At 41.6% G+C, this 12357-nt stretch overlaps 1 protein-coding gene across 1 annotated transcript in view; it reads right to left on the bottom strand.

Moving 5' to 3' along the window:
* Positions 1-4299: 4299 nt before the first annotated feature.
* Slc17a8 (solute carrier family 17 member 8) overlaps positions 4300-12357 on the bottom strand; it is a 54250-nt gene continuing 46192 nt past the window's right edge. Inside the window, exons 12-13 of the mRNA XM_052165052.1 lie at positions 7032-7159; positions 4300-5747 (exon numbers count right to left, since the gene is read on the bottom strand). Coding sequence (XP_052021012.1) covers positions 5403-5747; positions 7032-7159 — 473 coding nt within the window. The 3' untranslated portion in view covers positions 4300-5402. The remainder of the gene's footprint in view (positions 5748-7031; positions 7160-12357) is intronic.

The following is a 12357-nucleotide window of genomic DNA, read 5'->3' as shown; positions in this document are numbered from 1 at the left end:
CTCGTCATAGCAATGGAAACCCTAACTAAGACAGCCACATTGAAATCGGTTGCTCTGATCACAGCTGCTGCTTAGGGCTTATGCTGGAAGCACGAGGCGGTAAGCATCCGTTACCTCATAGCTTGGTACAAAGGAGACAGGGCTCCCTCAATCCACTTTGAAGGTACACCTGAAGGGATCTAAGAACTCCCATTGGGCCCTACCTACTAAGTTCCACCACCTCAGATAATTTTATGATAAGAAGTAAGCCCTTACTTCTGGGCCTTTGTAAAAACAAAAACAAAATCAACACAAACAAACCAACCCAATACAAAATAGGAGCCATAGATCTGAAGAGGGTTCTAAGAAGAAGCACAAATGGCTAACAAACATTTTACCAGGGTCAGGATGGCTGTCCTTAAGAAATCAACAACAGCACATGTTAGTGAGGATGTGGGCAGAAGGAACCCTTAGTCACTGCTGGTTGGAACAATGCTACATATCCCTGAGACTCCTGGTACTCACTCTGTACCCAACACCAGTTTTAAATACATAGCAATCCTCCTGTCTCAGTTTCCTGAATGCTAGGAGAATGAGCATCTACCATCACATCTAGCTTCTTAGTTTTCAATTAAGATTAAGCTGGAGATGTAGCTCAGTGGTTTAGGAATACTTACTGCTCTTGCAGAGGAGCCTGGTCTGTTCTCAACATTCTCACTCATGGCTCAGAACTTCCTAGAACTTCAGTTCTAGGGGTTCTGACACCCTTTTCCAGCCTCTGAGAGCACCAGGCACACACATGGAGCACGTTCATACATACAGACACTCATACATATGCACATACATATACATAGAAACAAATAAACCTTTAAACAATTAGTAAATTAGTCTTATTGTTATGTGCTGAGGATTAAAAAACATAAGACCTCAGAACTGGTAAACAAATGTTTCATTGCTGCACACTAGATAGCAGCCCTTGCTCTTAACCCAATCTAATTAAATAGGAGGCTTCATCCAATGAATGAACTTATTAAATATCAGATTTTAGATTAGGTTCCTATTTTAGCCTAATTTTAGTCTAATCTTTGGCTTAGTTCCTCCTGTTTCCTTTGTTCTTCTCAGCTTCTCTTATGCAGCAGTAACTGCAGACAGCGATGTCCTCAGACTCAGGACCAGCGACTCGTTTATTTTAGTGTGGAGTGGAAAAACCTGCCTGTGAGTTTGATCCAAAAGCCCAAGGACAGGCAGAGGTGAAAACCAGATGAGCCAGTGGGCTTCCTCTTCCCAGCAGCTGCTCAGCTGGAGTGAGGCATAAGAACCAGGGTTCCTGATTTCTGTTCCCCTGGATACCTGGTAGTTATGTTGGGAGTGGGATAAGCCTGAGAGGGAGGGAGAAGGAGGGAGGGAGGGAAAATGAGAGGGATGGAGGGAGGGAGTGAAGGAGAGAGACAGAGACAGAGATCGGGGCACAGAATTTTTCTCCCAGGCATCCAGGGTTAGAAAAAACTTGTCACATGCCCTACAGCATTTATGGGTACCCAGTGGATATTCTTCAAAATCTATGGTGTTTATGCTGATGATGGGACATTCTGGTTGACTTATTAAACACAATGTAAGATTTCTCAAATTTAGGATGTTTTGTGGGGGTATATGTGAATCTAAGTCAGCTTCTGAAGAACTAACTCAAAAAGAAGGGAGCTGTCTTGTGTCACAGCCACCAGGAAAGCTGCAAAACTGAAGACACTGGGTACCAGCACCTCCAGAGGACAGAGCAAGAGGAACGAAGCGTGTTTGGAAGGGAAGGGCTAAAGCACTAGGATTGGCTGAAATGTAGGGAAGCTCGATTTAGCATCCCCCTTAAAATTCAAGAATGGGATAGCAGAAGCCCAGAGTCTTTCCACCACTACTAGCTCAACCAGGAAACCGTTTAACCCCATTCCTAATTGTTGGAACTAAGAAGTCTCTTCTTTGCAGGCTATCCTTTATAGGCTGGAATGCAGGCTACTTGGAGGGGAGTAGAGTTTATCAATAGCCTTAAACTAGTGTGGACATTGTCTCCTACATTCAAACTGTCAGGCAAGTTATGCCCACTTGTGCACCAGTGGTATGGTGATTATCTGGGCAACCAATCACTTTCTAGTTGGAAGTGAAGCCCACTTCACAGTAAGAAATTCAGGCCTTAAAACTTGGGCTATAAAACTTGTCAGTAAATATAGGTCCCACCAAGGGAGTCACTGCTACTATTTTGCTAAATGGAATGATGTGCCTATCAAGTTTCCATCAAAATCACGTTTATGCCTATATATTAATGTAGCTGTCAGCTTTAGTCAGAGAAGGTAGCTTCAGAGATGTGTTACTGATCAAAGTAGCAGTTGAACGGTCAACCCTAGATGTGACATCTCTATCACCCTCTCTAAGACTCAAGGAACACTGGGCAAAAGGAGGTAGGAAAAAAATTATCAGAGCTGGGGGCAGAAAAGGTAGAATGTTGTGGAATGCTAATTGACAAGTACACCATGGCTTCTGTGCTCTCAAATTTACAGCAACTGTGGTTACCTGCACAAAAGTCTGAGACAACATCAACATCCTGTCATAGAGTAGGGAGGAACTCAAGGCCCTCCCTTTCCCCCCCCCCCCTCCCTGAGGATCTACAAGCAGTTAATGGTTGCTGGGGAGAAGGAACATTTATAAGCACTACTCAAAAGATGCCCATGCTCTTGTGAGCCCTAATGCAAGTCATTGGATCACAAAAGAAAACCATAACAAAAATTGAATGTAGACAGGGGGACTAGATGGAAAGAGAGAGGATCAGAAAGCGGGGGCACCATCAAAGTAATGGGATGAATATGATCAAAAGACATTGCGTGTATGTGTTAATGAAATTGTCACAATGAACCAGTTGTTATAAATAATTAAGATATGCTAATAATATTTAAAATAAAGCCACATCTTAAGAGAGGATGGTGACCATTTTCCAAAGCTGTGTCAGACATGGATCTATAGATGGAAATAGAAACTTGGCAGAGAAAAGAAAGAACTCTGGATACTTTCTTAAGTCAAAGACAGTTCTGAGTTCCGGTATGATGGAATTCCGGGATGATGTGATTAACCAAGGAAAGATAAAAGGGAAGGAAAAACAAGTTTGCTGAGCTTGGGGGGTTGAAGTATGAAACAGAAATACTGGGTTCCACATGGAAATAACATCACCACCAGGCCACGTGCTTTATAATGTTTAATGCCACAAGCCAGCCCACCATTAAAAAAAATATATCATACACACAGGTTAAAAGCAAAATGTGGTGTTTCTGCATGACATCAACACTAACAATAGATTGTGTTATACTCTACATTACCTTCAAGATCATCATGAGGGATTTTTTTCATACTTAAAGTTTTTGCTTTATTAACACACAAAGAAATAAACTCTATTTTTCCTATTTTTTTTTTTGACCAAGAAAACAGTATAACTTTCATAATAAACTCTGTGGCCAGTGCATGAAATGACATGACATCTTTTCTTTACAGATGACATGGTCATACAAGAGTTAAAGATAATGCCGATATGACAGCTATTTCTTGAGTGCTTTTTGTGCCCAGAATTGCTCGAGGGGACTTACATGGGTTCACGCAATAAGGAGATTTAACATCTGATCACACAAACTATGTACAAATGATATGAAGAACATAATTTAATGGGAAGTTGGCTCTTCTCTTTTAAAATTCATGGTTAGTCTTTTTATAAAGTGCATTATAACTCCTTAAGCATAACAAGGGTCCAGAAATAAAATAGAAAAAAAACCTAGAAAATAAATATTATGCAAGTAAATTTATATTTTATCATATTAAATTTTCCTCCTGAAAATAGAAATAAAAATTCCAAAACTAAGGAGCAGGAAATTAATTTTATTTTCTAATATGCCCTTACATGCTAACATTACATTTCAAATGTATTTAGAGTATCCATGTTGTTGCCCTACACAATCACAGATGAATTCTTCCGTACCAATTATAGGCCTGGTTCTCTTGGATATTTTGACTGCAGTATTTCTCTATAAAACTACTGCTATGCTCTTGCTTTCTATGAACATTCCAGATGGAGTCATCGTGAGTCTTTTGGGCATGGTTTTATATCATCTGACCATACTTTCCAAGAAAGCTGGTGGCACACATTTGTTTGAACAGGATTCTTTCAAGAGACTATTACCTACATAGTCTCTCCTGAACCTGCTTATGTGTTAAATGTCTTAGGGGCTTATAGTTAACTTGAGACATTACTTTGTTTGTTTGTTTGGTTTTGGTTTGGGTTTTTTGGTTTTTTTTTTTTTTTTCGAAACAGGGTTTCTCTGTGTAGCACTGGCTATCCTGGAACTCACTCTATAGACCAGGCTGGCCTTGCACTCAGAAATCTGCCTGCCTCTGCCTACTGAGTTCTGGGATTACTTAGCCAAATTCTTGATAATGTAGAGAGTTTTAATTTAATGGCCAGTCTTTCATATGCTTCTTTTCAACCATTCCTGGAAACTGAGCAGTCTTACTTAGCTTTATATATTTTACTAATCTATGACTTTAAAAAAGCCATTGATTTACCAAATTGTTTGGTCCAACAATTAATATAACACCTTGAGGGTCTTTGCTAGAATGTCCCATGTTTGAATTCCTTCTGCCACACTAGTCTAAATATTTACATAGTACAAGCATACACACACACACACACACACACACACATACCCTTGACCAAACATGGAATTACCCATAAAATAGCTGATTCCAGTTTAGTTTTTGATATTGAAAATGTTCCTACACTGAGCTAGACCCTTCCTTCCTTCCTTCCTTCTTGCCTTCCTATAACTCCTGCTCACCTGCCAGTCTCAGCCTTGGCCCTGAGAGGATGACCTTGGGTAGGTCAACTGATTGTTTTAGTGTTCTTAGTTGTAAAACAAGTATCCTAACTGTGTTAGGGAGGGTGTGGGGTTAAAGAAGAATGTTCATAAAGCACCTGGCACGAACAAGGGCCCCCATGAGTGATCCCCTTCATTAGGTTTAGGAAACTCTCCTCTGCATGGATATCCTAGGAGATGTGGTGGCAACCACTATGTACTCTTCTCCAGACCAAAGAGGGCTTTCTTCCAGTGTTTATTTGAGCAATGAGCTACTTCTAGCCATTTCTTCCTGAATAACTAGTTCTTTTGAGAGAAGGCTCAACGGCCAATGTCCAATCTACCCCCCCCTCCAAAATATTATCAACTATTTTATCAACTGAGACCAAGATCCATATTCCCATCCTTGTAAGAAGGCATTTCTCTTTCCTTTGTTGTTGATTTAATCTCCCCCCTTTCCCATGATTTGGTCCCCTGGCAAGGTGAGGTATGGGAAAGGCGATGGGTGTGGCTACATCCGGTTGTAAGCTGAGGGAAAGATGGACGTTAGGATGTTTCTGAGAAGTCTCCTTCTTCGGTCTGGTAGGATAATGGCTCCTCCCCCTCGAAGGCAGCTTCTCTCTGTTGTCCCCACTCCGTCTTCTGGACCTCGCAATTCTGGGTGGTGGCTCCATAAGACATCTTCTTTCTGGGACTTACGAAAGCCTCGTGGTTGAGTTCTGTCTCCTCAGCTAATTCATCTTGGTCAATGATTCCACATTTCTCCTCAGAGAGATTCTCCGGATCGGCCCAGTCCTGTTTTTCCCCAGAAGCAAAGACCCCATAGAAGATGACTCCACTGTAGTGCACCAGCGCTGCTATGAGGAACACATTCTGCCATTCCTCCCGGGTCTAACAAAGGAAATATAGTGGCAGTTAACGGGTTAAGGAAAACCAGAGGTTAGCATTTGCCTCTTAAAGACCACATTGTGCTTCCACATAGACTGTAGAACCGTATTAAAATCAACATCCAGAACCTATACTTCATTTGAATCGTTGAAAATGAAATAAATGCCATTTTAAGATAAATGCAAATACATATTAAAATAAATATGTAAAAAATACAGGTAACATAGGGATGAGGGGCTGCTCAGGAGTTAAGTGTTCTGTATGTCCTTGCAGAGAATCCATGTTCAATTCCCAGCATCCATGTGATAGCTCACAACCATCCATAACTCCAGCTCCGGGGAAACTGATGCCCTCTTCTGTCTTCCTTGATGTGTGTGTGTGTGTGTGTGTGTGTGTGTGTGTGTGGTCTTTATATTCACAAGCAGACAAAACACTCACTCACATAAAATAAACCTTTTTAAAGTTAAAAATGAGTTTAAAAACCACAAAGGTTTAATAATGACTATGTACCACATCCTTGAAGGTTCAGGGCTTTTTAAAGTATGTGTGTGAGTGTTGTCTCTCCATATAGGTCTGTGCAACATGTGTGTGCTGATTCTAGGGAACCCAGAAGAGGGCATCAGTGGTTAAGTGCCCTGGAGGTTTTTATAGAGGGCCCCCAGTTCAGTTGCCAGAACCCACAGCATGCCTCATAACCGTCTGTGACACCAGCTCCAGGGGATATGATACTGGAGTTCTGATGGCTATGAGCCTTGTGGGTACGGGCCACCAAACCCTGGTCCTCTTAAGGAACAGCTAGTGCTCTGAGCTTCTGACCCATCCTCTAACCCTCTTTAAGGTTCCTAAGAAAGCTCATTACGATCTTGCACTACAAATGTATGTGTAATGAGTGGAAATGGGCTACCCAGGGTTAGCACTTAGAATCATAGAGCAGACTTAAATAAACCGTTCCTCTTGGTTGCTTGACTTTCATCTTTGTGTCTCTAAACAGTCTGTATGGCCTTTACTCCTCTCCCACAAACATTTATTTCTCAGCTAAGAAAATGTGGAACCAGATAGCAATTGGTCTCACTGCCACTGGTAACCAGTGAGGTGGGGGGAAATGAAGGGAGGAGGAAGAAGAGACAGTTGTTCAAGACCTAGACAAGAACAGGGACACACACACACACACACACACACACACACACACACACACACACTGATACACTGGGGCGAGTCACCAAGTTCTCAAGTTCACGTGGGACTTCCGCCCTGACACTGCAGCCCACGCCACAAAGAGACCATTACCTTGTGCTTGGTCATTGCCCCAACAATGAGGGGACAAACCATTCCAGAGAGGGTCCCCACGCCATTGGAGATCCCCATGAGGATGCTGGCATATCGTGGAGCAATGTCCAGGTGGTTGACATTGAAACCTGTGGTAAAAGCAGAAACCTCAAAGTCAGACTTGAAACAGAATACCCAATGCCCTTTGGGAAACGTGTCAATCAGTTTGATCCTCTCTAGTATATGTTTAGTGGATATTCCGCCAAGAAGCTCTGATTGCATATTTCCAGGCTGCGCCTTCACAAAGTGTGACTTTATGCACTAATTAGTAATGTTTCTATGGGCTCTGGAATTAGAGCAAATGTGCCCAGAAGATCTGGAACTCCAAAACCAAAAGAACCCTAGACTGTATCCATTTAAAGCAAACAATCAAATCCTATAGAACAGAACTTGACCTTCCAATGTGGCATCTCCAAAGCCACCACTAACAGTCCTGAAAGAGACTTGCCTTGGTGGTCACATGATGTATTACAGAAGATGTTTTCTAGCTACTTGTATAAATATAACTTATTATTATAAATTAACTTACAAAGGATCTTCATGTTTCAAGTCGGTATGTATGGGCTCAAAGCTTACTTCCCATGTGTAATCAGGTAGAGAAATAATCTTACTATCTATCTGTAAAAGGTGCTGTGACATGAGACATAGGAAATATATAGATGTGAACACCTGTATAAGCAACTATGGTATTCTAACCACGCAATACCATGGTGAGCGGCTACACTATTCTAACTACACAACACCATGGTAAAAAAAAAAAAAGCTATGTTATTCTAACTACACAGTGCCCAATGCCATGGTAAACAGCTATGCTACTCTTACCACACAGTAGTTCCTGGACTATAGCTGCTGCTGCTGTTACTGAGAAGCATCTGCTATCTCCCTATCATTAAGGTCTTCTATCAGAGAAGATGCCACTGGAAGCAGCAAAATGATACATTTCCATGGCTAACCCACCACCAGAAGGGAAGAGTAAATCGAGTGAAGGAGACAGAGGACAGACAAACATTGCAAGAAGCTCAAAGTCCCCAGAAACCAATCCTGGCCATATAACCCAGGGGTGCATTTTGGAATTAGACCTCAGCTCTGATAACTTAACTGAGATGACAAAGATTTCACATCCTTGGCCCTCAGTTTCTTCATCTACAGATTAGAGCGATCACTCTTATAAAACTGTTACAGAAATTAAGTAATAGTGTGTTAAGTGAGTAAATCGTAACTGGAAGTGACATCCAAGTCTTCATCTACAGATTAAAGTGATCACTCTTATAAAACTGTTACAGAAATTAAGTAATAGTGTGTTAAGTGAGTAAATCGTAACTGGAAGTGACATCCAAGTCTTCATCTACAGATTAGAGTGATCACTCTTATAAAACTGTTACAGAAATTAAGTAGTAGTGTGCTAAGTGAGTAAATCGTAACTGGAAGTGACATCCAAGTCCACTCTTGTCTACTTAATTTGTTTTACATTCACCTTCTGTTCATTTATTTTATTCATTTAGAGTTAACATCTCAGGTTAGTCTCAAACTCATGAACTTAAGCTCTCCTCTTGCCTTAGCGTTCTGAATCCCTGGGATCACAGGCATACATGGTGTCTAGCATACCCATGACTGTAAGACATGAGCAGCCATCTGTCTTGTATCTGCCCCATAGGAATCACTCAAACACTCATGATTATTTACCAGTTTAAGCTACTGAACATATAGCAAAGGATTCTGGGTTTTGTTTGGTTACACATCTGCTTCCTTTTGTTTTATGGGCTACTTTTCACATATGAAATTTGTCCCTTGACACTTTCTTTAAAAAAAAAAATGGGGCTCGGCTGTTTTATTTCTAGTTCTGTGGGTGTGTTCATGAGTCTGCACATGAGCACAGACATCTGTAGCAGGCCAGAAGGCAGCATCAGATGACCTGAAGCTGGAGTTATGAGTAGTCCTGAGGCACCTGACATGGTTTCTCAGAACCAAACTCAGCAAGCTTAACTGCTGAGCTATCTCTCCAAGCCCCACCCTGTCCTTTTACAATTTCATACATGTATATAATATATACTGCTTAGTCGCACCTGCCACCCCTACCTACCTCCCCTCTGTTCTACAAATCCCTTCTGCACATTCTTGTCTGTTTTGTTTTTATAACCGGCTGAGTTTAAATAGGCTCTCTATCTGAACATGGGTTTAGAGCTATCCAGTGAAGCCCAGAGGACTCAGTGACCAGTGCACAGCTCAGGCAATGACTCCCTTCTCCCAGAATCCACCAGTATAGCAAACAGTGAGGAGTGAAGGGAAGGCCCGTTAGCCCTTCGCCCATTCACGACTGACTGTTGGTTTGGTTTTTAATTCTCTATTCTGTACATCCCCCCACCCAAAAGAAAACCCTGAAAATAGATTTTAAAATAATATTTTCATTAATCTGGGTAACTCTCTCTACCTACATCAGGGAGACATTTTTAAAAACCTCTTCTGCAATAAATACACCTCTTTCAGATCAAAGTACCAGACAAATGAAACATAAAACAGCTGCTCGATTAGTTAATCTTACTGTGATTTGAATGCAATAAATACTCTATTTGAAAAGAAACAGAGATAAGAGGCAATTAATGGGGTTGTGGAGCATTCCACTCTGATCCAAAGCCAGCCTGGGCATTGCATCCAGCTAAAGAGAACTTGAGGAAATCCACGAGGTTTCTGTCTACACAGTGCTGGTGGTGTTCCAATGGGAAAGTCACTGAGAGACTGGGGCACTGATAGATTTTTTTGTAGCATATTGCAAAAAATTGAAAATATTACATACAGTCTGAGAGAACTATAGACAACTGGGGAAAGCTGGAAATAGGAGACGTGGCCTTCTCCTGGGAAGGACACACCAATTGGTTGTCCAGCACCAAACTATCAGCCGTGAAAACTCACATACGAGTAGCATTATATGGACTGAACAGTTATATAGGAATATATACATACATATACATACACACACACACACACACACACACACACACACACACACATATATATATATATACATATATATACATATATGCATGCAATAACAATTAGTAAAAAAAAAAACAGGCCATCAATTTGAAAGAGAATGAGGAGGTATATGTGGAAGGGTTTAGAGAGGAAAGGGAAGGAGACAATATTACAACTAAATTATAATCTCAAAAAAAAGGAGGAAAATGGACAACATGGGGTAGATGCCCAAGGCAGCTGCTGTGGTTGGAAACCTCTTCTTGAGAATTAATTGGCAGTCGTGAAGAAAGGAAACAGTGTGAACTTGAAGGTTTCTCAGTATCTCTGGGGCCAGAATATGAATCTCTTTTGTATAAGAGACTTATTGAGAGATTTCCCTCAGCATCCTGGACACACATGCGGAGAGCTGCATCCTCATTAGTCAGCATATAGACTGTCATCAGGTATGACGGCACACATGTACAGTCCTCATAGTGGGAGGCAGAGGAAGGAGAATCCAGAGTTCAAGGCTAGCCTGGGCTATATAGGAAGGCTAACATCAAGCTGAGCTACATAGAAAAATCATCATCCAAAAGGACCAGGGGTTGGGTATAGCTCAGTGACAGAGGACTTGCCTAGAATGTACAAAGTTCCTCCAAAGAAAAAAGTGTTGAAGTTGATCCAGGTCACTCTGCAGAGCTTGTTGGAAATGCAGAATCGTATGCCCTACTCTGGATTTAACAAATCAGAAACTATATTTTGTTAGGTCCTGGGGTAGCTTCTATGTGCACGAACATTTGGGAAGCAATGGGCCGGGCCATAGTATTCAGAGAACTTAAACAATGAGAATAGTAAATACATAAAACTTTACTCCTCGAGCAACACTGTGGTGAGAACTTTGAGTAGCTGATTTTCCCTAGACCATAAATTCTATGAGTGTAAAAACTTTTAATTGGTTGCTGTGATCTCTGCAGTGCTGAGAGAGCCCAGTACTGATGGCTGCCCAGTGCTGATGAGAACAGCCCTGATCTAGCAAGTACTGTGAGAGATCATGAAAGACCCCAGAGCATCCCCCCCCCATGACATACAGACACTGCAGTCACGTGCCTCCAGTCTCCAGATCAGAATTTAAGTAATCTACAATATTATCGATACACACAAACAGTCAAGAAGTGTCTCAGGCCCAGTTCCGTGTACCCCCAAACCCAAGTTGTGGGTTACAAACTCTTTGAAAACAATCCTTTCCCTAATGTACTTACTGATGAGTTCTATTTTGACAGACACTTCAGGCCTCTCTTAGGGTAGTTTGGGAAACAGATACAGTATTTTTCTGTTCTGGTAAATTTCCATTCTGTTTGATGCTTAAAGTGGCTTGGGGACAAAGAGAACTTAGAGGCAAGCGAACCTTTGTCTCTGTCCTTCCTTTACCGCTAACTGTGTGGCAATGGGAAGATGATGGTGATGATGATGATGATTATTACTATTATTATCATTCAGTAAAATAGAGAAAAACTCAGTAAAATATTGCCACCACCACTTGGTTCATGATGCTGTAGGACAGAGTGATTATGTCAACATTCTCATTGGGCTTCACACAGGGCATTTCTAGAGTCTGTAAGCACAGTGCTTTGCACGCTCTCCTCTCCAGACAGTCAGCTGACTTCTGCTCCTTTCACATGGAGACCAAATAACACTGAAACCCCCGAGGGTAGTTGTGAGAATGGCACGCAGTGGCTTTTGTGACAGCATCGGCAGCATGGAATCTTGTGCTTGATTACAGTAAGCCCACATCATCACCATCATCGTCATCACCATCATCACCATCACCATCATCATCATCATTTTTATTTGTTCTGAGTGACTCCACCTTACCCCAGACCTGTACCTTCTTGCTTGTAAAATAAAAATAATAAAGTAGACAAAAACTTATTGAAAACGATAGAAACTGCTTTAAAGCACTACCAGTGCATGTGACCAAGTGTCAAATGGCATGACCATTTGAGCTCTAATTAGCAGTCCTCCAGTAGGAAGTGAGTCTTTCAGGTAGGGTAGTGACCTGGGGTTAGCCTGGGACACATGCCTGGGTTCTGTTTATATCTCAGGGAAAACAGCTACATTCATGCGCCTTCCCATGGTAGGATTGTCCCATGGACAATCCCAGAGGGCTCTGAGCTCATCCCAGGTGAGTCTCATGTTGCCTCACACAATGAAACTCTGTGCAGTGTCCCTGTGTCTTAGGAATCTGGGCTATTAAATAAATGCACATGCTCTAATGTCCTTGTCCTTCCTTCTCGGGCTTAGTGAATCTACACATGACTCAGAAACCCAGAGAATGCTT

This window comes from Apodemus sylvaticus, chromosome 20 (genome assembly GCF_947179515.1).
Source record: "Apodemus sylvaticus chromosome 20, mApoSyl1.1, whole genome shotgun sequence".
NCBI lineage: Eukaryota > Metazoa > Chordata > Mammalia > Rodentia > Muridae > Apodemus > Apodemus sylvaticus.
The sequence above is the reverse complement of the archived record's forward strand: the minus strand, read 5'-3'. Positions and strand labels throughout refer to the sequence as shown.